Raw genomic sequence first — 27,988 nt, 5'->3', positions numbered from 1 at the left:
AGCTGATGGGAAAGGACAGATCACAGAGCTGAGAGTGAAAAGGCACCAGTGGCCACATAGACGTCCAATAATTAGATCTTACTTGAGGTCCTCGGTCTTATGAAAAAAGATTTTAGCTTGACCCAAGTGTTTTTTTATAGCTTCCTTCATCTCTTTGTTCCTCAGACTGTAGATTATGGGGTTGAAGAAGGGGGACAAGACTGCAAAGGCCAGAGCAATGGCTGTGTCCCAGAATAAGGAGTAGGTGGCCGAGAAGCGTAGGTACATGAGGGCCACACTGCCAAAGAAAAGCAAAAAGACAGTGATGTGGGAGACGCACGTGGAAAAGGCCTTGCGGCGGCCTTCAGCTGACCGAATACGTACAATTACAGCCACAATGCCAACATAGGACATGAAAATGAGCATTACGGCTGTGATAATCTCCACTGCGTGGACAGTATCCACCACCTGAATCATGACGATGGCTTGTGTGTCTGTGCAGGCCAGGCGTAGCACGGGGAGGAAGTCACAGAAGATATGCTCCAGGCGATTAGAGCCACAAAATGGCAGTGTCGAGATCCAGGCAATCTCAGGGAGGGGTGTGATAAAGCCACAAACACAGCAACCTAAAGTCAATTGGGCACACAGCCTGGGGGTCATGATAGTGGGATAATGAAGAGGGCTGCAGATGGCCAGGTAGCGGTCAAAGGCCATGGCTGTCAAGAGACAAACCTCGCTGATGCCAGTGGAATGGAAGAAATACATCTGCAGGAGGCAACCATTTAAGGAAATGGTCTTCTCACCGAGCAGGCTGGCAAGCATCTTTGGAATGGTCGCTGTGGTGTACCAGATCTCCAGAAAGGAAAGGGTGCCGATGAAGAAGTACATGGGTGTGTGGAGGGAAGCATTCAGCTGGACCACTGTGATGATGACAAGGTTTCCAATGACAATGAAGGTGTAAATGAAGAGCAGTGGAATAAAACAGGTGACAGAACTTCCCCAGGAATAAGGGAAAGCAGAGAAGATGAACTCCTGAGCGGCACTTTGATTGGGGCTCTCCATTTTCTAGTTGAAAACAAGGACTTCCAACTCCCAGCCCAGTTCACTCAAGCCTTGTAGGAGGTGCCTACGATTATTGGCCAGGAAGTAAACATGCCTACCGAATGCCAGCACTGTGTAGATCCCTGTACTGGGGATGCAGAGGAAGACAAAGGAAGAAAGAAATAGTCCATATTCCATATGCTTACAAATAAGGTTGTAGTATGGAAAAATATCCAGGCAGAAAGCAGAGTCAACATTTTAGACCAGTGATTCTCAAATTTTAGCATGCATCAGAGCCATATGGAGGGCTTGTTAAAACACAGATTGCTGGTCTATATCCTGAAGGTTTCTAACTCAGTCGATATGGGATAAGGCCAAAGAATTTGCATGCCTAACACATTTCTAGGTGATGCTAATCCTACTGGTCAGGTGTGTTTAGACAAAGAAAGAATTAGACAAGGCAGTGAGGGAACAGCTAGGTGATGTTTCTTCTGTATTCAAGTCTTACTGGTTCCCCAATGATCTCCCCAAAACGGTTTTAAAATTCTTTCCTCAAACTCCCAATTCCTCATCTAATTCTTGGCATATGATTTCATTGAATATTCTAATGCCAAAGACAAACCATCACTGGTGAATTTCACCCTCTTCCTTCCCTTTCTGCCTCTAAATAAGACATCCTCTGTCTCTCTCTTTCTCTCTCTCCCTTCATTCCTCCATGTATATATGCATAATATACATAATATGTATTTAACAATTATTCAGAGAATATTCAGAAAAGAAAACCACTGTTCATCTTTTTTTTTTAAGAAACGATGGGTCATTCTACAATCTCCCATTCCTTCCCTTCCCCCTCTTCTAGAAAAATGGATCTCAAGTGTGTTTTGTGACAGAAGGCTTTGGTCAAATGACATAGTTCATGGAAAGTGGCTAGTTGAAGCCATAAATGGAGAGCTGCTCCAGGGGGATTATATGGGGAGCGGGGGTGGACAGGGGGGCTGGAGTCTCTGTGAAATGCAATTTAAACTCAACGTGATGCAGGATATGGTCCTATTAATTTATTCCCTTTTGGGAAACATTTGTTTTATTTTCTTCATCGATTCTCTCTTTTCTGCTATCAAATGGGCACAAATCTTATCCTGGGAGAAAAGTGCTATCTCTACACAGACTGTTTATTTCCTTTGTATCAACATCATTTTTACCTAATACGTTAATATGTATTTATCGACTTCATTCGCTCCTGAAACCCCCTGAATCAATGATCTGCTCTCAATGCTCCACATCTCTTTTCTTAAAGTGTATCAGTGGCTTTCTGATTAAAAATCCAGTGCCCCCCCCCGCCTCCCCCCCCCCCCCCCCCCGTCTCCTCATTGCCACTAATGTCCAAAGGTCAATCACCTGATCGTTGAAAGTCTTTCCTTTTTGGCCTTTTTGACATCATGCTATCCTGATTTCCCTCATTGGCTATTCTGTCTTCCACCTCCCAGATTTCTATGTTTGTTTATTTTTTCTATCTTTGTTTATTATTTCTTACTCCATATTTTTTTCTCACACGGAGACTTTATTTATTCAAGATTGCTTATCAACTTCTTTTGGCCTCTTCTACTCTCATTCACTACAGTGGCTCCAGAATTCCTTATTTGTGGGTCTCTCTCCGGTGATCCACATTTTCTTCAGAACCCTCTCACTTAGAGGTCTCACCTGGACACAAACCTGCTCTCTCCACCTGTTACAGGTTGAATTCCGTCATCCCAAAGTTCACATGTTGACGTTCTAACCCCTGGGACCTCAGAATGTGACTCTATTTGGAGAAAGGGTCTTTAAGGAGATAATTAAATCAAAATGAGGTCACTCGGGTGGGTCCTAATCCAATATGACTGGTGAACATCCAAGAAGAGTAGATGTGGACACAGACAGTTTCAGTGGGAGGACCACAGGAAGACTCAGGGGGAAGACAGCCATCTACAAACCACAAAGATCTCATGAGGAAGCAACTCTGCCCAAACCTGGATCTCAGTTCTCAGAATTGTAAGAAAATAAATTCCTGACGTGGAAGCCACTGAACCCACATCTATCTTCTTCCAAAAGTTAGTAATCCTAAATCTAGTGCAAATGTTAATGATGTTAATGCCAAACAGCTACCTGGAAATCTCATTTGATTCCTGAAGCATTGATACCTGAAACATTTCAGAAATCAATCACTATGCTCACTTGTGGTTTTAAAGCAAAAAATCACGTAAGCTTTGGCCCCATTTACATCCCACACGTTTCCTGGGAAACTTTAATATTTTGATATTTAATCCTGGGAAACTTTTATGCTTTGTATGAACTTGCCTTATAACGTTTTCTCCTAATTTCTCCTTGCTCCAAATAATCGCAACAGATATTCACAGTATCTGCGTGCACTCTAAGGTTATCTATTCTTATGCAGGTGGGTTGTTGTTTTCCTAGGTAGCTTCAATTTGCCCAAATTAGTTAATTCCTACTGACCTTCCTGCTGTTGGACTCCAAAGTTGGACAAACATTGAGAAGACTCAATCTTTCTCTACCCTGATGTTGCCAGCCATATAGAGTCACTAAGACCAACTGCCTTTGCCCTTATGCTGTGTTTCTACCCTGAGTCCTCCAACTGAACTTCGTTTCCTTCACCAGGTAGGGATTTATAGATCTGATGCTTCCTGTAGAACTCTCTCTCTCTCTGCCCCAGCCCCATATGTATGTATGTGTGTATCTTTTTCTTAGCATAACCAGCATGGGAAGACAGACTCTCCTGGGGATTTTACATAGGCTAATTAAGATAACTAAGAAAACAATCATTCCCATAATAGCTCCAATTAAGAAAAACAGTTCAGCCTGGTAATTAGGAGAACCCAGTCGCAGGGAACTCCCAGAGAACTCCAGTCCAGGACAAATGAGATAGTCTGGAAGCCTGAAGCATTGGAATAAATGTATTTTTCTAAGTTTGTCTGTCTGTCTGTTTGTTTGTTTGTTTGTTTGTTTGTTTTAGAGAGAGAATAGGGAAGGGAGAGAGAGAGGGTGAGGGAGAATCCCAAGTAGGTTCCACACTCAGCACAGAACCTGACCTGGGGCTCGATCCCACAACCCTGAGGTAACAACCCGTGCCGATATCAAGAGTTGGACACCCAACCAACTGAGCCACACAGGAGCCCCAGAATGAATGTATTTTTAAAAACTTCCTTTTCTGTAGTACTTTTGGTTGGGTTGACTTTTAAATGAATCAAACTACTGAAAATCCAACACTTGGATTTGAAGGAAGTTGATTCAGCAGGGAGGAGTGGATTGGTGGAACAATGAAAAGTGAGACCCAGACTTCCATCCTGATTACTTATTTCCAGCCATGAAGCCAAATTTAGGAAAAAGCAAATTTGCTTTTAAGCTATAAGACATTCCATTCTCTCTTTGAATTTCTCCTTCTCTGTGTTATGGGCTAAACTCCTCTGTAAAAAGTTCTGGTTCCGTTATTAAAAACAGCTGTTAGGAACCCAAATCTGAATTGTAGGAAATGACATTTTTCTTTTAGTATATTTGACATGGGAATTGACAGTTAATAACACATTCTCCTAAAAATTTTGTGTCCTCATTGACAAGTTCAACTGGGTGCTAACATGGTACTTCAAAAATGCTTATTAATTCTTACTCCATAATTAAACTACTCTTTATACTTGTATCAGTTAGGAATGCTCCTTGCTTATTTGATCCCGAATAGATGAGTCACTCTCTTGGACTTTTCCTTAAGGTTGCAAAATAGATCTGTAAGTGTCAGGCATCGTTTCCACACTCACAGCAAAAAAGTTGTGCGGCTGGGACTCCACCAGCAACAGCTCTCCCAGAAATCCTGGCAAATTGTTGCCAACATCTCCATACTCGGAACCCCTTCAGAGACATGGGCAAAATAGGTTTAGGTGTGGGTCCTGGATTAGGCAACCGAGCCAACAGGATCTGCTATGTCCTTGTTCACCTTAAAATACTAATTTGGAAATTAGGCCGAATTTTAAAATTTTGTATAATTTTAAGCATTGTGTTTGCTTTAGGAGACTCTATAAAAGGTATTGGTTATTTACATGGAAACAAATTTACTTGACAACCCGTGATGACATTTAATTCTGTATCATCGATTCCAAACTCAGGCAACGGTTCCCTTCAAGTAGTACATGACGTCATGTCTAAGAAATTTATATAGTTGTTGCCATTTTAGACTTATTGGAACAATCCACTATTTTCATAAATGACATTAAATTACAATATGAAAGTATAAATTATTTTTTAACGTTTTGAAGCATGATAACAACAATGAAATACGTATCCATTTATTCAATGAATGAAATTTTATGAAACAAAGGACTCAGTAGAAAAGTTGTCAACGTGTAGGGGCATCTGGCGGGCTCAGTCAGTTAAGTATCTGACCCTTGGTTTCCGACTTTGGTATCATGACTCGGGTCATAGTCTCACGGTTCATGAGTTTGAGGCCTGTGTCAGACTCTGCACTGACAGTGTAGAGCCTGCTTGGGATTCTCTCTCTCTCTCTCTCTCTCTCTCTCTCTCTCTCTCTCCTTCTCTCTCTCTCAAAAATAAATAAATAAACTTTATTTATTTATTTTTTAACGTTTATTTATTTTTGAGACAGAGAGAGACAGAGCATGAACAGGGGAGGGACAGAGAGAGAGGGAGACACAGAATCGGAAGCAGGCTCCAGGCTCTGAGCCGTCAGCCCAGAGCCTGATGCGAGGCTCAAACTCACGGACTGTGAGATCGTGACCTGAGCAGAAGTCGGACGCTTAACCGACCGAGCCACCTGGGTGCCCCAATAAATAAACTTTAAAATTAAATTAAGATGCTTATTTCTTTTGAGAGAGAGAGAGTGAACGCAAGTGGGTGAGGAACAGATAAGAGAGGGAGACGCAGAATCTGAAGCATCCTCCAGACTCTGAGCTGTCAGCACAGAGCCTCACACAGGACTCAAACTCATGAACTGTGAGATCATGACCTGAGTGAAGTCGGATGCTTAACTGACTGAGCCACCTAGGCGCCCCATCAAAATAAATCACCAAACTTAAAAAAAAAGCATATTTAAAAAAAAGAAAAAGAAAAATTGTCAACACATAACAATTAAGAGTTAAAAGGAAAACAGAAAAGATCTGCGCTGGTTATTAAATATATGCGATATTATTCCAGTGATTCTCAAATAAACGTGTTTGCATTCCTTTTGTTTTGTCTCAGATTGACAAAGAATATGTCAAGGGATACATGCTACACGAGGTAATGTGTTGAAATGTAAACTCTCAATGTTGCTGACTATACAAATTTTTAGGATATCGAGAATGGTGATTTGGCACTATTTCATTTTTAAATCCTGAATATTATTGAATATTGCAGCTGTATTTCTAGGAATTAATCTTGCAACAAGATCACAGTCTACACACGTACATGCCGTTTTTCACTGTGACATGATTTCACTGTGACATGTTTATGCTTAGATGTGATTGAAATAAACTTAAATCTGCAGCCATAGGGATAAGCGGTACAACCATAATGCAACATACTATGCTGCAGTTGTTTGATATGGAAATACTAGACCTCTGTGCTGTGACTTGGAAAGACATAAACAAATGTGTTGTTAACTCTGATGGCATGTGATCTGCTTTTTTTTTTTTGAGTTTATTTATTTATTTATTTAGAGAGTGAAACAGTGTGGGGAGGGGCGGAGAGACAGGGGAGAGAAAATTCCAAGCGGGCTCCGTGCCATCAAGCCTGATGCAAGGCTTGATCTCACGAACTGTGAGATCATGGCTTGAGCCAAAATCAAGAGTCGGACACTTAACCAACTGAGCCAACCAGGCGCCTCAATGATCTGCTTTTGTAAAAAAAAAAAAAAAGAGAGAGAGAGAGAGAGAAGAGAGACACAGAGAAATTTATATGGAAATATGTTTTTATTTATTCTCCTTAATTTTCATACTTCCTCCTATTTTCTCCATAGACAGCTATTTAAATTACTTAACTGTAATCGTAAGATATCTTCCGTAGGTATGTTTCCTTGCGAAACAAGCATTTGTGTTTTGTGTACATGTGCTTTTTGTTCACATCAATTGTATCGGATTGATTTCGTTGCATTGCTGATTTTTTTTTCACTCAGCATTATTTTTTAGTTATTTAGGTTTCTTTGTGTTCATTGAGTTCACACCATCTAGCACCTATATGATCCTCTGAAATATTCACTGATCTTAGTTAAAGCAACTCTTCCCCATCATAGGTCACAGATTGCTTCCAACTTCCCCACACCCAACTAACATCTTCACGCATGTTGATTTATTAACACGTGTGAAAATATGTTTGGGACACATTCCTAGGAGCAAGATTACTAGGAGAGAGGATACACTCGAGTTTAAGTTCTACCAGAATTTTCTCCAGAATGGCTACACTAGTTTATATTACCTGCTGGGTATGTGTGTTTCTTTGTCTCTACATCCCCTCCAACACTGAGCCTTAATAAAGAGTTTAAGCATGTCTCTTTCTTTCTGTCTTTCGTCCTTTCTCTTTCTTTCTTTCTTTCTTTCTTTCTTTCTTTCTTCTTTCTTTCTTTTTTTTTTTTTGAGAGAGAGAGAGATAAAGAGAGAGAGAGAGAGCGCACATGAGCAGGGGAGGGGTAGAAAGAGGGAGAGAATCCACACTGACAGCATGGAGCCGGATGCGGGGCTCAAACCCATGAACTGTGACATAATGACTCGAGCCAAAACAAAGAGTAGGGTGCTTAACTGACTGAGCTTCAGGTGCCCCAGAGTTTAAGCATCTCTTTATGTGATTATGAGCCTTTTGCATTTATCTTATTTTAAATTACTTGTCTATATTTGTTGCTGATTTTCTTCCAAGTTTCTTTTCTTTGTTCTTCTTTGAAAGAAATCTTTTACTTTAAGGAAAATGATTTTTTTCTCACCCCAAATAAACTAAACAAATATGCAACAAGAAATGGTATTATGGTTTCAGAAAAAGACACGCTCACCAATTTACCTAACAGCAGTTTCTAATTAGAGACTACTATAGAGAATTCATATGAACTTTATGCTATGTTTGGACAAACACAAAACATTTTGCTTATGTACGTATAACAAACGATAAGAGTACAAAAGTAGGGGGTGCCTGGGTGGCTCAGTCGGTTAAGCGTCCAACTTCAACCCAGGTCGTGATCTCATGGTTCATGAGTTCAAGCCCCGCATCGGGCTCTGTGCGGACAGCTCAGAGCCTCCAGCCTGCTTCCGATTCTGTGTCTCCCTCTCTTTCTCTGCCCCTATCCTGCTCATGCTCTATCCCTCAAAAATAAAGTTTAAAATATTTTTTTTTAAAAAAGAATACAAAAGTAGAATCTCTACAATTCTTCAATATGTCGTGCATATGTTTTTTTTTTATTTTCACATTGTTTTAAAAGCTTTTGTATTTAACTATTATTCTACCTTAAAAAATCTTTAATGTTGTAACATTATTTCCAAATACTGATCAAGTGCAAGATGACTAAAAGCCACAAAAACGGTGAGGAAAATGGTATAGAAAAAAGAATGGTCTTTCCAAAGAATGGCCCACCTGCATATCCCCCCCAAACTCCCCACTGCAGGTCTCCAGCACCTTCTCTGTTTCTAAATGATAAAAAAAAATCTATTAATTTTTTTTAATGTTTATTTGTTTTTGAGAGAGAAAGAGAGAGACAGAGCGCAAGCAGGGGAGGGACAGAGAGAGAGAGAGAGAGAGAGAGAGAGAGAGAGACAGAATCCGAAGCAGGCTCCAGGCTCTGGGCTGTCAGCACAGTCTGATGTGGGGCTTGAACCCACGCACCGTGAGATCATGACCTGAGCTGAAGTCTGGCACTTAACCGACTGAGCCACCCAGGCGTCCCCCGCAAAAATCCATTTAATGTGTAAAATATCTTTCCCACGCATGCATACACACACACACACATATGCACACACACAACCAGGTGGCATGGTTAAATAATTACACATTTGATGCAGATAATGTTTCTGAAAATTATAGAATTATTAAGAAATAATTAACAATACGATTCTAAAATACTTACAACCCAAAAGACAATCTTAAGATTCAGACAGTAAGGACTAGTTATTAAATTTCGACAATTCCGGGCTGGTACGGTGCCAGACAAAGCCCACGCACAGCAGAACGCAGTAACTTGTGAAGTGTTTCACACATGGATATTAAAACAATAATCATTTAGCCTCCTACTGATGAGTCTGCTCGTCAGCTGCAAGAAGGTGACTTAGGCTGGACTCCTGGCTTTGGGTTCTGGTTCTGGACTCCAGGCACCAGGCTTTGGGCAGATCAGCCCCCCATGTCTCTAATTCTCTGCACCAGGGGCTCCCAGGCACACGGCCTCATGAGTCCAATCCTGCCAGAAAAGCAGCTACCAGAGCGAACCCAACCACAAAGGCATCGATTCAACCCCCGTAATGTCCACTGACATCCCAATAGTCAAAAAAAAAAAAAAAAAAAAAAAAAGAAAGAAAGAAAGAAAGAAAAGAAAAAGAAAAAGAAAAAAGCCAATCCAAAGTTATGGGGCAAAAAAGTATACACCACCCACCCTGAAGATTTGTGAACTTGTAATTCCGTTACGGGGATGTGAAGAATAGGGACTAATAACTCAGTTGATCACTGCAACTTATCACTACCCTTTATTACAGTCATGCTACAATTTCGCCTTGTCCGTGATAGAATTGGCAGCTTCGCAGAGCAGCTCGACTTCTTACTTAATCCATGTAATCAAAGTTGTACCGAAAGTGCCCCATCGATGCACTAGTGCAACCGTTTGCAAAAACAATATTTTTACCAACAGCTATAAACATATCAGTGCATGTTACTTTAGTGAGTCAACTTCTTGAAATTTGTCTTGAGACAGAAGTTTTTGAAAATGGAAAGAACTTTATGCAAAAAAAAAAAAGATAATTGCCATATTTATAAGAATGGTGATAGCCAGGGGCACCTGGGTGGCTCAGTCGGTTGAGCGTCCGACTTTGGCTCAGGTCATGATCTGAGGGTGCATGGGTTCAAGCCCCGCGTCAGGCTCTGTGCTGACAGCTCGGAGCCTGGAGCCTGCTTTGGATTCTGTGTCTCCCTCTCTCTCTGCCCCTCCCCTGCTCGCATTCTGTCTCTCTCTCTCTCTCTCTCTTAAAAAATAAAATAAATATTAAAAAAAAAAAGAATGGTGATAGCCAGGAAACAATATAAAGGTTCAAAAGAGAGAAATAATTTGCATATCCAATCCAATTTTTGCCATAATTAAACTGATGGCTCTAAGTACTTTGTAGAAACATGAATAAGTTTTAGTATATAATTTTGAATTAAACACTTTTTATTACCAAGTCACATAGGTATTAGAGGAAAACTGCTACACAAAATATATATTTTAGCACTGATACCGGAAAAGAGACAATTTCTTAGAGGGGTGGATCAAATCATCAATAAATTTCATTGCCTATAGATGTAAACATATGCATTTATTATGTCAACATTTTCTCACACTGATCCTACGTGAGATGCTAAGTTCCCATGGGGAGGGATCTGATCTACTCAGTTGCTTTTCACAGTTACGGGGTTAACATAACTGCACATCATCCGTGATCCCCCTGTTCACGACAGCGTCACGTACAGAGCACCCCAGTATGTAGATCTTAAAAATACCAGCAAGGCTGACTGGAAAGGAAGCAAAGATGGGGGATCCAGTCTATGGTTTGGGTGCCAGAAGCTCTTGCTTCTGCCTAACGTCCAGTAGCTTCCAGAAAGAACTTGGACCCGTCACCTTAGTGTCATGGGGAGTGGGCTCCATGGGCTCCATCAGGTCACTGGGAGCTTTGTAAAGAGATTTGATACCCAAGAAAGGTAATACCTATGAGTATTATTAATATTTATACAATTAACCACCTTGAAGTAAAAGAGCAAATTAAAATCAAATGCACAAAATGAGAGATACAGAAAAGAAAACGGTATTTTTGCCGTCTCTGTAAGTCTTCATAGGACTTTCTCTGTCAGTCTTCTCACCAACTCATGGAGAAGAAATTTGGACTACTTGCATAATTCTTTTCAGTTCTCGTGTTTGTGGGGTCGGTATTTTGTGAAGAAGTTCCATCCATATAGAAGACTGCTTCCTAAGTTACCTACCACGTACACGAAACACCTTTTGAGGGCAAAGGAGCTTCTTAATAGCATCTTTCATATCATTATTTCTCAGGCTGTATATCATGGGATTGAAAAGGGGAGAAAGGACAGAGAATGTTACAGCAATGGCTGTGTCCCAGAACGGCGTATATGTGGCAGAGAATCTGAGATACATGAGGGCCACACTGCCAAAAAACATCAGGAAGACGGCAATGTGGGCGACGCAGGTGGAGAAGGCCTTTTTACGACCCTCCGCTGAAGGGATGCCCAGGATAACAACCACAATTCTGATGTACGAAAGGGAAATAATCAGACTCGTCATCAGAATGGCCGAAGCATGAATCACGTCTTGCACTAGGATCACAGAGGCATCCGTACAGGCTAAATTTAATAATGGACCGAAATCACAGAAGATCTGATGGATTTGGTTGGGGCCACAGAAAGGTAGGGTAGAAATCCATACAACCTCAGGTAGAAGGATGAGGAAACCAAAGACACAAGAGCCTGCAGAAAGCTGAGCGCATAGTCGGGGGGTCATGATGGTCAGGTAGTGAAGAGGGTTGCAGATGGCAACGTACCTGTCGATGGCCATGATGGTCAGCAAGGCTCCTTCAGTGTTTCCGAGTGAATGGAAGAAGTACATTTGCAAGAGGCAGCCAGTCAAGGAGATGGTCTTTTGGCTGCTGATCAGATTGGAGAGCATCTTGGGGATGGTGGCCGTGGTGTACCAGATCTCCAGAAATGAGAAGATACTGATGAAATTGTACATGGGGTTGTGGAGACGGGTGTCCAGCCGGACAGCAAAGAAGACCATCAGGTTCCCAACGACAATAAAGGTGTAGACGAAAAGGAGGGGGAAGAAGTACAGGAGGCCGCCATCTTGGAGCTGCGGGAAGCCAGTGAAGATGAATTCAGTCACGGCTGATAGATTTTCACTCTCCATTATCCCCAGAAGAGCTTCCTGTGAATAAGGGAGAGGTTATACCCAACTAACAGAGAAGGAAATCGATGCAGTGTAAACATAAACAGTATTTTGGTTACGTGGCGTTTTTTTGCGTGTGTTTTGACACTTCCTCAGTTCAAAGTGACCAGTGGCTTGCCTGTATCTGCAATCTTTATTTGGGAGACAGTATAGCTAATGATTAGTACAGCCAGGGTTCAAATCGAACATATCGAACATACTGAGCCTGAATTCTCATCCTGCTGCCTATTAGTTGGGCGATAATGGGCAAGTCCCACAATCTCTCTGAGATTCAGCATCTTCTTCTGTAGGTGAAAACCTATTTGTCCAATCGGAGTTGTATTACATGAGTTAATGTATCAACGCCCCTGGCATTCATGATCAATATCTGTTCTCATTTCTTTCCGAGATCGGCTTTCTGAAACAGTAATATTAACAGTATCTCGTTCAGATCTTGTTCACTCCTCAACCATTTGCTGTGTGAATTCTTTCTTTACTTCCACTTACAGAAGACATTTTGTCCTATGTGTCAGTGACATGATAACTGCAAAGCAACATAAACGTTTCGGTTATTATATTATGACTACCCTTTTGCGCCAGAAACTCCTGATTACCGCTACTTAAAGATTTTTCTCCCTTGGCTCTCATGCAACCCCACTCCAGGTTCACCCTGTTCCTATATGGAGGCTTCTTCTCGTGTGTTCACTATATCATTGTTTCCTTCTATGTGTTATGGACCCATCTTCTTTACCCATTCGGTACATGGCTGTGTATGGCAAGTTTCTGCTGTGGCCCCTGAGGTCCTGTCTTTCCTCACTGTCTGTGGATGAGCAATACATAGGCATCAAGCCTCTGTCTCCAGCACAGGTGTGTTTCCAGACTTCAGATCCGCACACCCAGCATATCCCCACCTGCCACTCCCTCCTCCTGCATGATGGCAGATTTCAGGGTCTACCTCCAATTCTCCGAGATCATTGCCTTGTGAAGGCCAACACTCTTTTGGGAAGGCATTCGGACTCGCTTTTCTTCACCAGGATGCTTCTGGCTTCCTTTGGGTTTCAGCTCAGCCACTGCCTCCTGTCATAAGTGCGCTCATGTCCTTCCCCACATTCACATTCACATACGCACACACACATGTATACACATGCCTCTGTGTTTATTCTCATCTCTGTGTCTTCGGCAGGGCCCCTACCATTAACTTGATTAAGTTTCACTGCAATTCTTGTTCTCTGTTTAACTTCACTAGACTGTGAGCTTCCATTTGGGCAGGATGAGCCTTTGTCTTTCACGACCCCTAGTATATATCAAGCACTTGAAAGTAGTTTCTTTTGTAATGACTAGGTTTGGATCTGACTTGCAAACACCATTAAAGCCAGAAAAATCCAGAAGCAAGGCAGGTAGAGAAGAGAGGATGAGCATTCATGTCTCGGACCATCACATGGTCTGAATAACTGGATATAATTTCTGATTGAAAATATGCAGAGCCCAGAATTCCAAAGATGGAACTTTCTCAGAAGCCCTAGTCCAATGCCCAAGTTCAAGCCTCCCCAGATCTTCACTGAGTCTTTAGAATGTGTTTCATCCTTAGCAAAGAAAATGGATAATTTCTCCCCAGCTCTCAGTGATCCTAAACTCACCTCTGCAGAATACCAGAGGGCTCTTCCTTTTCCCTGGGTCTCTGCATTGCCGAATGTTCTTCCACTGTCTCTGGAAGTGTTGTTATAGCCATCCTACCAAAGACACCAAAGGGAAAATGAACTCCACTGAGGTTTTATCCCTTGGTAATAAGTAGAAAGCAATCTGTTCCCTCATGGGGTCAATTATCAGACAACCCTGCCCTGTCTTCTCATTAGATATTCAGGTCAGAGGAGAATCAGTGTCCCAAGGAAGACTCACAGATCCTGGTGACCATTGTTACCACCATTTTCTTGTTACTGGTTACGATTTAACCAGTCAGTTCCCATCTCGGTATGGAATTGAGAGGGTTCCATACAAAGAACAGCTTTGATAGGACTCTACCCTCACAAAAACACACAAGAAATAGAACAGTGTTAGAGTGCCTGGGTGGCTCAGTCAGTTAAGCATCCAAATTTGGCTCACGTCATGATCTTGTGGGTCACGAGTTCGAGCCCCACATCGGGCTCTGTGCTGACAGCTCAGAGCCTGGAGCCTGCTGTGGATTCTGTGTCTTCTTCTCTCTCTGCTCCTCCCTGCTCATGCTCCATCTCTCTCCCTCTCAAAAATAAATAAAAACATTTAATTTTTTTTTTAATTTTTTTTTCAACGTTTATTTATTTTTGGGACAGAGAGAGACAGAGCATGAACGGGGGAGGGGCAGAGAGAGAGAGGGAGACACAGAATCGGAAACAGGCTCCAGGCTCTGAGCCATCAGCCCAGAGCCTGACGCGGGGCTCGAACTCACGGAGCGCAAGATCGTGACCTGGCTGAAGTCGGATGCTTAACCAACTGCGCCACCCAGGCGCCCCTAAAAACATGTTTAAAAAATTAAAAAAGGAACAGCATTGAAGGTGATTTACTGGCATGTTAAGTATCATGGATAAAGTAGTGAAGAAAAAAGAAAACAATTTCTGGGAAAACATGTCGTTTGGAAAAGTGAGCCAGTACTAAAGAAGACAATGGAAACCACCCCCCCCCTTTTTCCTTCCAGCAACATATATGGGGCTCTCCTTCAAATTATTCCTATGGATTCTGACGAATTCTTTAATTTTCTATTTTTCCCCACAAATATATGAAAGATTGGTTTTGTATACCATTTCGTTCACAGTGTGTTGCAAACATTGCCAAATACAACAACATATATATTAATTCGTTTTCTATTCACCATTCTTACGGAAAATATCTTAGAAGTTTCCTGATACGGTAGTAAAGCGAAGGGGTCACGTCTTTTGTGTGAATGTGGTTACGGAGCCTGGCTCAAGAATGCACAATGTTAGGAAGAAGGACTTCTCATCTCTAATCATGGAATTTGGTGACTTAGAATACTTTTTAAAAATAAATTCATATTAACGACGACTGTGTAAGATATGTTTATTTTTAACCACTGAAAATTATCAGGGAAGATTTTTTTCCCTTCATGTTTCTCTCGAGTGTAGTACCAAAATCTTATCGCTAAGAAATATTTATATGCTCCCTTGAATATGCAGTTTTATCTAGATTGTCTATCCCCCCCCCCCATGAAAACTAACCTGATTTTTAGTATCAGCAACATTTGGCAAGTTTGCTTTACAGATATAATCTGGGGTGCATCTGTTTCTAGAAATAAAATTATTTCTATGAGAAAATGCATAAATTAACAAGAACGGAAAGTGACTTACTTTACTTTAAGAAAAAGAAATGTTGGGGTGCCTGGATGGCTCAATTGGTTAAGAGTCTTACTCTCGGCTTCAGCTCAGGTCATGATCTCACAGTTTGTGAGTTTGAGCCCCGCGTTGGTCTCTGTGCTAATAGCACAGAGCCTGCTTGGGATTCTCTCTCTCTCTCTCTCTCTCTCTCTCAGAATAAATAAATAAAACTTTTAAATAAAGAGAAAAGAAATGTTTAATTTGTCTGTATTTGTCCTTATCCAGGTGTTAGGAAATCTAGAAATGGAAATAGTTGAATGACCATAGTGCCCCCTTTTTTAACCTAACAGACCAGCCTTCACCGTGGACTTGAATTGTCAAGAGTTGCCCCACTGCAACCCAAGTGAACGTCCAGTTGGCAAACAGGCACCAATGGTAGCAACGTGGAGAAACATACTTGCACAGTCTCTTTATTCTCTGATTTGTTGCTTTCTGAAGCAAACAAATAAAAAAATAAAAAAATAAAATTCTTCTCCCTGCTCTTTTTCAAATGTACCACATGAAAAATATAAACAGTTGGGTATATGAAGCCCTTTGTCACACTTGGAGGAATAAGTACACTTTTAGATTGGCAGAAGCATTTTGAAACCTTTTTATTTGGTTTCCTTCAGGATGGAAAGTTATCCGATACTTAATTGACAATAGCAAGCGTTTGTATGTGGGAGAGCCGCTGGGATGCGTCACACGTCCTCCACTTCTGTGGATCCTCCTGCCCTCGTGGTGCATTTGTCTTTCCAATGCCTGCTCCTGCAAACTCAGGAATGCGAATATGACCGTTTGAATTCTGGCTGCCCACGGAACAGGAATACAAATTTTCTGGCGACGCTACGGTGAAGCCGTGAAGTGCAATCCTAAGTCGAGAACAGGTGTTGTTGGATAATTTCTTGTTTCCTTATCTGCTTTTGTTTGTGTTCGTTATTTACGATTAGCGTGGCGCAAGTTCAAAATCACGGGGTTTGGCTTCGGAGGCCGAGTAGGACTGAAGTTTGTATGTGACTGCATCCCAGGCCCCCTCTCCATTTCCAGCTGCTTTTGTCAGTGGCCCTTTAATTTAAATGGTTTCCTTGATGGGACTCGAAACAAGTCGATGACACACAGCCACTAATGTGCCTCTTCTCTGTTGGTTGTGGAATCCTAAACTCAGATTTTGAGGCAAAGATGTCCCAACTTCACTTCACGTGCCATCCACCAAAGGAAACCCAGGAGTTGAAGAGGTAAAGTCCCCACTTGATAAACAGAAACATTCCAGATACCCATTCATGAGCCCCCATCCCAATGCATATCTATCAAAATCCAACTTCTGTTTGGAATTTTCAACACTTGAAAAAAAATTTTTTAATGTTTATTTTTTGAGAGACAGAGAGAGACAGAACGTGAGCAGGGGAGGGGCAGAGAGAGAGGGAGACACAGATTCTGAAGCTGGCTCCAGGCTCCTGAGCTGTCAGCACAGAGCCTGACGTGGGGCTTGAACTCACAAACCACTAGATCATGACCTGAGCTGAAGCTGGATGCTTAGCCAACTGAGCCACCCAGGCGCCCCTGGAATTTCCAACACTTTTATCAAAAAAGATTCCTGCGAAATATTTCCCAGATAGGGCCTTCTCTTGCCTGTACCGAATTCCCTTAAATTTTGTGTCGTATATACTATGACTTTAAGAGATTATTTACATTTTGTCTATTAACTTCACCTTTCTTTGTTTTTCAGGACTTACAGAGGTTTTTTTCTCCCCCCCCCCCCCCGGAAGGATGCTTGTGATGTAAGCTAGGTGGGGTTGTCTCGTGTTTTGTGCGCCTTTTGGGTCTCTAAAGAAATTAATATCCACGTGGTTTGGGCTGTTTTATTGGACTGTTGGGGAAGGAAATTTCAGTACACAGGATAAAATTGCTATTTTTATACCAAAATTTTTGTACGTGTGTTTTATGAAGATAATTATAAGAGCTGTGCATGAATTATGATAGAAACTTCAGGCAACAGCACTGGATATGGCAAGGAGAGGAAAAATTTCTTTAGAGCTGTTCGGTTAGAAAGTCAAATGAATCATGTTATTTGAAGCGGCCATTCCATAGATGCAAAGAAGACTTTTGTGTTGAAGAAAATGAAGATGCTTAGCCCCGGGAAGACCAGCAATAACTAACGTTCCTCTCTGTGTGTATCTGTGTGTACTGAAGTGTATATGTGTCAACAGTATCCTACATGGTAGGTTTCTTATGAACATGTCTGGCAACAGGAATCATTTAGTCTTACTAAATGTATACGCTTATTATTCTAATGAAGAACGAATTACATAACTAAAAATGAAAGTATACTTTACTTCTGTAAGTATTATTATTATTATTATTATCATTATTTTAAGATATCTGCTTCCTGGGGCTCCCAGATGGCTCACTCAGTTAAGCATCTGACTCTTGGTTTTGGCTCAGGTCATGATCTTGCCATTCGTGAGTATGAGCTCCATATCAAGCTCCGTGCTAACAGTGCAGGGAGTGCTTGGGATACAGTCTCTCTCTCTCTCTGTGCCTCCCCCCTGCTTGTGCTCTCTTTCTCTCTCAAAATACATAAATTAATTTCAAAAGCTTAAAAAAAAAGATATCTACTCCCAACAAACCTAATCAGGTAATCCATGATCCATAATGAAATAGAGAACTTTCCCGAGATCTATTGCCTGAAGCACACAGCCAGCTTCTGGAGTGATGGGCGAGCTTTCCTTTAATTACAACCGTTCAGAAGAAAGCAAGCAAATCAACCCCATAATAAGGTTCTTGACCGTATATACATCAGTGTTAATAGCTATGACCTAGAGTATAAATGTGTTTTCCTAGATATCAGGGAAAATAATGAGGAGAACAGACAGAAAGTTCAGTGTGACAAAGAACTATGTATAGAGTGGTTTCATTTTTTTTTTAATTTTTTTTCAACGTTTATTTATTTTTGGGACAGAGAGAGACAGAGCATGAACGGGGGAGGGGCAGAGAGAGAGGGAGACACAGAATCGGAAACAGGCTCCAGGCTCTGAGCCATCAGCCCGGAGCCCGACGCGGGGCTCGAACTCACGGACCGCGAGATCGTGACCTGGCTGAAGTCGGACGCTTAACTGACTGCGCCACCCAGGCGCCCCACATTTTTTTTTAATCTGTTACAGAAAACAGTAAGATGGGGGGAGATTTGTGGCTCAGAATTAACCTCCAAACGTGTTGAACGTTTTCCGAAGGTGGAACAGTGTTCTAATCTCGTTCTTCATGTCCTTGTTTCTCAGACTATAGATGACGGGATTGAAGAAGGGGGCAAGGATAGTAAACATCAGTGCAATTGTGGTGTCCAGGACTGGGGGATAGGTGGCATTGAATCGTGAGTACATGAGGGACACGTGGCCGAAGAAAATCAGGGACACAGCGAGATGGCCTGCACAGGTAGAAAAGGCCTTTTGCCGACCCTCAGCAGAGGGGATCCTCAGAACCACAGTGACCATCCTGATAGAGAACAGGGCAATGATTAGGACGGTAACGATTATGGCCACAGCATGGATCACATCTTCAACCAGAATCGTGGACGTGTCTGTACAGACCAGGCTCAGCATGAGGACCAAGTCACAGAAGATTTGACAGATTTGGTCGGGCCCACAGAGAAGTGGTGTGGAAATCATCACAATCTCAGGAAGCAGGATGAGGAGACCCAAGATGCAGGAGCCTGCAGAGAGCTGAGCACACAGCCGGGGGGTCAGGATCATCTGGTAGCGGAGAGGGTCGCAGATGGCCACGGACCTGTCAATGGCCATGGTGGTCAACAGCATCCCCTCGGGATTTCCCAGTGAATGGAAGAAGTACATCTGCAGGAGGCAGCCAGTAATGGAGATGGTCTTCTTCTCGCAGATGAGGTTGGAGAGCATCTTGGGGATGGTGGCTGTCATGTACCGGATCCCCAGGAAGGCGACGATGCTGATGAAATTGTACATGGGGTTGTGAGGATGGGTGTCCAGCCGGACGGCAAAGAAGACCATCAGGTTCCCGACGACAATAAAGGTGTAGACGAAAAGTAGGGGGAAGAAGTACAGGAGGCCGCCATCTTGGAGCTGCGGGAAGCCAGTGAAGATGAATTCAGTCACGGCTGACAGGTTTCCCCTCCCCATATGCACAGCAGAGCTCCCTGCGAATGAAGGAGAGGGCACACACCAGCTCACAAGGAGGCGGAGAAGAACGGGTGGTGAACAGCTAAGTAACTTGGATGAGTAACAGGAAATAACTTGCAAGTTTTATTCTTTTCTAATTTCACACTCTTGTGCACACTGACTAGTATTTGGCTTTTTCTCCCTGCTCCTTCAGAGGCACGATCACAGAAACAGCGGTCCCCAAATGTTTTTAAGTGTTTTATTTATTATTTATCTTTGAGAAAGATGCAGAGAGTGGGAGCAGGGGCGGGCAGAGAGAAAGGGAGAATCTCAAGCAGGCTCTGCGCTGTCAGGGAAGAGCCCGATGGGGGGCTCAGACCCATGAAACCGTGAGTGAGATCATGACCCGAGCCGAAGCCCGGAGGCGGACGGGAGAAAATATTAATACTAGCATGGAAGGCTTTGAAAATGGCCACTTTACAATAGCAAGAACCGCATTGCATAGTGTGCTGGGTATGGAGTCAGTCACTGTGGCAAGCACCGCCCCAAGCACAGGCTGTATTTTTTTCCCTAATGCTCCAGATGCTCTAGGGAGGCAAGATCATCCTCATTTTATAGAGGAGAACACTTAGGCACAGACAGGTGAAACCCTTTTCCGCGGGATTCTCGCCTGAAGTCAGAATGTAAATCTGTGCACCGTATCTCTAAGGAAGCGCTCAAACCCACTGCCCCTGCCAATATGTGTAAACACACTTTCAGGGCTTAGAGTAGTGTCAGGAAGATAGTCAACACTCCAGAATATTGGGCACTGTTACCCTGGGGTTTCTGGATTATATATTTATCATGTTTCATCATCAACTACTAGCTTTTCCTTCCTTATTTTTTTAAATGTTTATTCATTTATTTTGGGAGAGAGAGAGCAAGAGTGAGTGGGGAGGGAGTCAGAGAGAGAGACAGAGAGACAGAGAGAGAGAGAGAGAATCCTGAACAGGGTTCACACTGTCAACGCCGAGCCCAACTCAGGGCTCAATCTCATGACCTTGAGATCATGACCTGAGCCCAAACCAAGGGTTGGACTCTTAACCAACTGAGCCACTCAGGTGCCCCTGTTTTTCCTTCTTTAGACTGGGCTCTTCCTTCAGGGCAGTAACCTAGAACAGGGTTGGCATGTAAAAAAAAATGGTTGGTGTCAAATAAATTAACTTGGAAGCCATACTCTTGATGCAATTAGAATTAAACCCACAAGACAGCCATGGACAAGTGAGAAAAGAAAATTGGAGACTGGAAAGGGAAGTATGACAATTCACATATATATATATATATATATATATGAAGTTTATTGTCAAATTGGTTTCCATACAACACCCAGTGCTCATCCCAACAGGTGCCCTCCTCAATGCTCATCACCCACCCTCCCCTCCCTCCCACCCCCCATCAACCTCAGTTTGTTCTCAGTTTTTAAGACTCTCTTATGATTTGGCTCCCTCCCCCTTTAACTTTTTTTTCCCGACACTTCACTTTTAATGAGAGTCCTAAGCAAGTCTGGAAAAACTGGCCTCTCAAAGGATGGCCCCATAATGGAGTATCCTGTTTTATTTATGCCTGTGCCCAGTAAGTTTCCCGCTATACTTGCCTTTATGCGCTACCAACATTTGAAGTTTCTGAGTCCTCAGGCTTTTTTTTTTAATGTTTGTTTATTTATTTAGAGAGAGAGAGGGAGAGAGAATCCCAAGAAGGCTCCGCTCTGTTAACAAAGAGCCCGATACGGGGCTTGGACACACGAACCATGAGATCATGATCTGAGATGAAATCAAGAGTTAGACACTTAACCCACTGATCCACCCAGGAACGCCTATGACTTTCTTGTGCATGGTGACTGAATTCTTTCTCAAGCCTTAGCCTCCTGCACTCACCTCTACCCAAGACTGCAGGGGCTCCCCTGTCTGTGTGGATCTCTGCATCCTTGACACTCCTCCGGCCCCTCCAAAAGGGATCTTACAGTTATTTTCACAGGCATCCCAGGGAATAGCAAGAAGGGTAAGCGGGCTCCATTGGGGATTCCCTCCCTGCCCCCCAGTGCAGAACATCACTTTCCCTCACGGGGTTAACTAGCAGAAAGGTCCCCATTGTACGCTCGTCTCATTAGATTTCGGGATCAAAGTCGTCATGAAGTATTTTTTCCTGATTGTACTCATATCTCTGGACATGGCAAACTACTTTCTCCACCACTGTGGTTATCGCCCCAGGTGTTCGTAAGTCTACCCGGTGCCCTGCAAAGAGCACTTTGTGTTGGTCCTCCTCTTCTTACATGAACACACATGTGTGGAAAGTCTTGAAGGAAACATACTTGAAAGAAAAACTTGAAAAATAGTTAATAGAAAATAAGACCATTTCACAACAGACATGTCATTGGGATTTTGTGCCAATAGTGAAGTGAGGGGGCAATGTTATTTTTTTTTCTCATGCCACAAATGCATGTGAATCTCTCTTCCCCTAAACAATCCACGTGGGTCCTGCTGACCTCTCTAGTGACAGTTAGTGTCTCACCACTTTTCACAGGATTATTCTGTATTCCAAGTGCTCAATCCACTGCTCTGTTGAAAACTGAGTTGTTATTTTCCTCTTCCTCCTCCTCCTCCTCCTCCTCCTCCTCTTCCTCCTCCTCCTCTTTCTTCTTCTTCTTCTTCTTCTTCTTCTTCTTCTTCTTCAAATGCAGTTGCTTTTATCATGTAATCCCCATTTGGAATTATGTGTCAAATTTTGGATGGGAAGATGTGCTTTCTTTCTCTCTTGAGTTTTGTCTAACATTTCTTCCTGTGACATAGGGACATAGTTTCCTTGTCTAACTTCTTACAATATTTTTTCTTGAAATTCCAAAATAATAATAAGCCACTGGAATAAAAGGTCCAGCATAGGGAACATAGCACTGCATGATGACAGATGGTGACTACAGTCGTGGGGAGCATGATGTACAGTATAGAGGTGTTGAATCACTATGTTGTACACCTGGGACTAATGTAACATTATGGGTCAACTATATGCAAACTAAAGAAAAAAATCACATGAGAAGATCTGGAAAAAATGTTAATTGGAAAAAATGTCCTTTCTAATGGTTTACCGTGGCATGAAATGGTCTATTTTATTTTTAACAACTTTATTGAGGTATACTTTGTATACAAAGAAAATATTTAGCATGTGCAATAGATGAGTGTGAACATATGCAAACACCACATATAAGCACCACAGTCAAGGCAACAGATGTATCCAACACCTCTCAGACCTACTTCATGTTTAAGGTCACAAAGCTTGTATGTAGTCCAGTAAAATATGAGCCTCTCTTCTATAGATCTTATGCTCTTAACCACTGTATCTTATAATCTGCAGTTGTTACTAATGCTTATGGGATAATAAGAATAATACTTATGTAATAGAAATAAAATTAATGTTTACAGCATATATTTTAATGGCTTAAACATCATATTTCCTCCCTATTATCTATCCACCTACGCATGTCTGAACAGGTAGTCTGTGATACATTAGACATGTATAAATAGAACAAACATGGGAAGAAATGGAATAAATAGAAACTATCAGTGTGACAACGAATGAGTTATATGCTAGTTTTGTGGTTTAGTATCTTAGAGTAACATCCAAAGTGAGAGGTGCCTATGAAGTAACATCATCTTGCAGGTGCATTAAACACCTTCTGAAGGCAGAGAAGCTTCTTAATCGCAATCTTCATGTCCTTGTTTCTCAAACTATAGATGATAGGGTTGAAAAAGGGAGCAAGAACGGCAAACATCAGTGCAATGACTGTGTCCAAAGTTGGTGGGAAAGTGGCAGAGAAGCGCAGGTACATGAGGGACACGCTGCCATAGAACATCAGAAAGACACCAAGATGAGACGCACAGGTCGAGAAGGCCTTCCGGCGGCCTTCGGCAGACGGGATCCTCAGGGTCACAGTGATGATTCTGACATAAGAGACAGCAATAACCAGGACAGAGAAGATGATGGCCGCAGCATGGATCACATCCTCAAGCAGGATCATGGACGTGTCTGTACAAGCCAAGCGCAGTACAGGTTCAAAGTCACAAAATATCTGATGGATTTGGTTGGGCCCGCAGAAAGGCAGGGTGGAAATCCAAACAATCTCTGGGAGCAACACAAGAAAGCCAAAGATGCAGGAGCCTGCAGAGAGCTGAGCACACAGCTGGGGGGTCATAATGGTCGGGTAGCGGAGAGGGTTGCAGATGGCAATGTACCTGTCAATGGCCATGGTGGTCAACAAAATCCCCTCGGAATTTCCCAGTGAATGGAAGAAGTACATCTGCAGGAGGCAGCCAGTAATGGAGATGGTCTTCTTCTCGCAGATGAGGTTGGAGAGCATCTTGGGGATGGTGGCTGTCGTGTACCAGATCTCCAGGAAGGAGAAGATGCTGATGAAATTGTACATGGGGTTGTGGAGACGGGTGTCCATCCTGACTGCAAAAAATACAATGAGATTTCCAATCACAATGAAGATGTAGATGATGAACAAAGGAATGAAGAAGAGGAGGCTGCCATCTTCAAACTGGGGGAATCCAGAGAAGAGAAACTCTGTCACTGTCGAAGTTCGGTTATTTCTTACCATGGTCTCAACAGCCTTAAGTGTTTTGGGTAGAAAGACACAGCTCAGTCCCTAGATGAAATATAAAGAGTTAGATCTCTTGGTTCAAATAAGATTCAAAGGAAGAAATGCTTTAGGTAGATGATTTATCCCTATCATTCTTGGGTTAATGAAACATGTCCATTTAGTATCTACTATGTGCCAAACACAACTGTAGGCTTGTTGAATTCAGTAGTGAAGAAAACACTCCATTTTCATGGAGCTTATATTCCAATGAAGGAGACAAATAAAAATAAGTAAGATTGCATAAGGTCATCTTTATAGGCTATGCTAACTAAAGCAAAGTAAGATATTAGGGGGACTACTAATAATCACTTTTTATACGAATTCCCAAAATCACTTTGAATCACATACCGGATACATTCTCTAATGTTTCTTGGCTATAGATTAGATGATCAAGACTTTTAGTTATTTTCCTGTCTACACAGTTATTGTCAAGTTGTATTCTGCATTTTCTGGAAAATCCCCAGTTTTCAGTATTCAGTTCCTTTATCAGACCACAGAGGAATTCTGAGTGTAGTTAGAGAAAGGGTGAGGTTTTTAGGGAAATATTTCAACATGAAGCTATGGTAGGAACCTATTCCCAGCAGTGGAAGAGATAAAGCTAGTGGAAACTGGCCAGCACAGAGGGAAGAGAAATTCCAGAAACTGAGCTTTAGAGGGTTCTGGAAGAACAAAGAGGGCCCAGTCTGTGAACAGGGAGTTCTCTCTTCAGAAACCTGTTCTTGAAATCTTTCCATCACGCTTCTAAATGTCAGTCCACCAGAGATATTAAAAAGAAGCAGAGAGTGTTTCTGAGCTAGCTAAGTCTCCCTGCATGGATTGTTTATAGTCTGACAAAGACCATCAAGGAATTAGAAGGTGAGAGCCAAAATGTGACATTCCAGCACAATTTGGGTCCCTTGAAATTGCATGAAGTATGAAGAGATCTCTAAAAGTAGTTCAAGGAATCTCATCAAGTGTACTGGGTACTATTCCCCAGCAATTCAGAAACCTGAGTCGAAAATGAGCCAAAGAGAAATATTGAGAACGCAAAGGAATTTGAAAGATAAGTTCTCTTTTGAGATCGTGTAGAGCCTTTTAAAAGTGAACTCCTCACGGGGTGCCTGAGTGGCTCAGTCAGTTGAGTGTCTGACTCTTGATTTCAACTTGGGTCATTATCCCAGGCTTGTGAGATCAAACCCCGATCCAGCCTCTGTGCTGAGCATGGAGAGTGCTTTAAGATTCTATCTCTTTCTCCCCCTACCCTTCTCCTCTGCTCTCTCTCTCACACAAAAATAATAAGTTAAACAAACAAACTCCTCATACAATGAAATTAGGACACTTGATTATGCTGTATGCCAATATTCCCTAGGAAGGCAGGGATATTTCCCCTGAATTAACACTACTTGAAAAATTACTTATAAGCAGAATCAATGTAAAGCTTACAACTTTATTAAAAAATACCATTTGAAATTCCAAATTAAAATGAAGCATTTGAAACATAGATGGAGCCAATGGGAAATATTTGGCTCATTCTGAGATTTTTCAGAGATCTCATTACAAAACTAAGTATATATCTTGAAAATGTTCTTTTAAGAACTGCTTTATTTATATAGACTAAATCTGAGAAATATCACTTCGGCAACCTCTGGAAAATCAAGTGCCCACAGAGAATTAGGAGATGTTTATTATTCTTATACATGCAAATCCCTCACATTTTCATAAAATGAGAGGATTATAAATATTCTAAAGATATTAATTGCCATTCATTTTTCTGCCATTTATAGAACATATGCCATTATAGAGCATGTGGCCTATGAATATGCATATAGAATGTATACATACATACAATGATCGTATATGTAATATAATGTATACATTCATTCAATGTAACCTCCGCTAAAACTCAGGTGGGTTTTTAAAATAGATATCAAGAAGCCAATTCTAAACTATAAATGAAAAATCAAGGGACAAAGCAAAACATCTTGATAAAAGAGAACAAATTTGGAGGACTCAGAACTGCTAAAGTGCTAAAGAAATCAAGACACTGTAATATTGTCAGGAGAACAGACACCCAGATCAATGGAGCCAAGGAGAGTACAAAAATAGACACTCACATATATGGTCAAGCAATTCAACAGAGAAAAGAAGGTATTTTTGGCAAATTGCACTGGGAAACCTGGACATACGTGTGCTACAGTAAGTCTTGCGTCATACCCAAGAATGAACACAACATGGATCACAGATCTGAATGTAAAACCAAAACCATCAAGTATCTCCCAGAAAATGGAAGAGAACATCCTTATGACCTTTGGCACAACGAAAGTGTGGATGCTCTAACATCAAAAGCTCAGTATGTAAAAGAAGAAACTGAGAAACTGAACCTCATCAAAATTGATGGCCCTCAGGAATGAAAAAAAAAAAAAAAAAAAACCCACCCTGGGAGAAAGTATTTGTGAGACATGCATCTTGCCTACAGACATTTCCAGAAAACAGGAAAACTCAAAACTCTCAAAACCGCAACGAGATACATCACCGTCACACATTTATAAGAACAATTAACCTATTTTTTTTTTTTAACAAAACAGCTGGTGATGCCAAGTGCTGGGAGGGTGTGGAGTAATTATCTTTCCTGCAGGTGCTGCTGGGAACACAGAATGCTGCAGCCACTGTGGAAGAGAGTTTAGCAGTATCTTGTAAAATCAAACACGGATGTATGTCATCTAGCATCCCCACTCCTAAGTATTTAGCCCAAAGAAAGTCTATGGCCACACCAAAACCTATAAACAAATATTGATAGTGGCTTTATTTATAAAACTGTAAACAACCCAAATGACCTCCAACTGGTAAAGGGATAAACGAACTTGGTACACCCGTATAATACTATTCAGCCATGAAAATGAATGACAGACACACAATGTGGATTCATCTCAAATGTACTGTGTTAAAGGAAAAAGTCAAAGACTACACGTTGTATGATTCCATTGCTAAGACTATTGTGGGACAAATGTTTTTGCTCTCTGCCGCTCAGATTCACACGTTGGAACTACCTCCCAATGTGATGGTGTTAGGAGAGGGACTTTGGGGACGTAATAAGGATTAGATGAGGTCATGAGCACGAGAGGCATTAGTACCCTTCTAAGAGTCTCGAGAAAAATAGCTTCTCTCTGTCAGCTGCCATGTGAAGATTCAGAGAGGAGCAGTCATCTACAAACCAGACCCCAAATCTTCCTGACCTGGGCCTCAGTCTTCCAGGCTGCAGAGGTGCTCGATAGAAATGTGTGTTGTTTAAGCCTTCCAGTCTGTGACACGTCTGTCACAGCAGGCTGGATGAACTAAGACAGAAACTGATCCTGAGAAATAAGGATGGTCCTCTAATGAATACCTGAAAATATGGAACTAGCCTTGGAGCTGGCCAACAGGTAGAGGCCAGAAGAGTTTACAAGAAAGTATTTTTTGCCTAAGAAAATCTCAGTTCCGGGGGGATGGACCGTTGCAGTGACCCACATCTGTAGGGAAATCATCAGCAGTAACTTTGACTCATCACTCTTGATAAAGTCAAGGCCAAATAGAGAAAAAGAATGGTATGAGCCTGGGGAAATCCATTGGAACAGACTTGCCCTTCTCGGTCCTCTGGACTCTGAGAAGCTTAGAAGAGGTAAGTGGAGGGGCTTGGAGAAACTCAGAAAGGTTGGAAGAACAGGGCTGAACTGAAAGTCCCAGAAAG

At 42.0% G+C, this 27,988-nt stretch overlaps 4 protein-coding genes across 4 annotated transcripts; all 4 read right to left on the bottom strand.

Moving 5' to 3' along the window:
• Positions 1 to 78: 78 nt before the first annotated feature.
• LOC125155611 (olfactory receptor 6K2) lies at positions 79 to 1,041 on the bottom strand. Its single transcript, XM_047841062.1, has one exon. It carries the CDS (start codon positions 1,039 to 1,041, stop codon positions 79 to 81), a length of 963 nt encoding a protein of 320 aa, XP_047697018.1.
• Positions 1,042 to 11,182: 10,141 nt separating this feature from the next.
• Positions 11,183 to 12,130, bottom strand: LOC125155636 (olfactory receptor 6K3-like). The gene has a single exon (XM_047841105.1). The coding sequence runs from the start codon at positions 12,128 to 12,130 to the stop codon at positions 11,183 to 11,185; it is 948 nt and encodes a 315-aa protein (XP_047697061.1).
• A 6,556-nt stretch (positions 12,131 to 18,686) lies between these two features.
• Positions 18,687 to 19,679, bottom strand: LOC125155084 (olfactory receptor 6K3-like). Its single transcript, XM_047839872.1, has one exon. The coding sequence runs from the start codon at positions 19,632 to 19,634 to the stop codon at positions 18,687 to 18,689; it is 948 nt and encodes a 315-aa protein (XP_047695828.1). The 5' UTR covers positions 19,635 to 19,679.
• Positions 19,680 to 23,292: 3,613 nt separating this feature from the next.
• LOC125155635 (olfactory receptor 6K3-like) lies at positions 23,293 to 24,243 on the bottom strand. The gene has a single exon (XM_047841104.1). The coding sequence runs from the start codon at positions 24,241 to 24,243 to the stop codon at positions 23,293 to 23,295; it is 951 nt and encodes a 316-aa protein (XP_047697060.1).
• Between the last annotated feature and the right edge of the window lie 3,745 nt (positions 24,244 to 27,988).

This window comes from Prionailurus viverrinus, chromosome F1, assembly GCF_022837055.1.
Source record: "Prionailurus viverrinus isolate Anna chromosome F1, UM_Priviv_1.0, whole genome shotgun sequence".
NCBI lineage: Eukaryota > Metazoa > Chordata > Mammalia > Carnivora > Felidae > Prionailurus > Prionailurus viverrinus.
This window is presented reverse-complemented; position numbering and strand designations above follow the sequence as displayed.

What these genes read in the sequence shown, in the direction of transcription:
- LOC125155611 (XM_047841062.1), bottom strand. Translation starts at nt 1,041, where the DNA reads ATGGAGAGCCCCAATCAAAGTGCCGCTCAGGAGTTCATCTTCTCTGCT.
- LOC125155636 (XM_047841105.1), bottom strand. Translation starts at nt 12,130, where the DNA reads ATGGAGAGTGAAAATCTATCAGCCGTGACTGAATTCATCTTCACTGGC.
- LOC125155084 (XM_047839872.1), bottom strand. Translation starts at nt 19,634, where the DNA reads ATGGGGAGGGGAAACCTGTCAGCCGTGACTGAATTCATCTTCACTGGC.
- LOC125155635 (XM_047841104.1), bottom strand. Translation starts at nt 24,243, where the DNA reads ATGGTAAGAAATAACCGAACTTCGACAGTGACAGAGTTTCTCTTCTCT.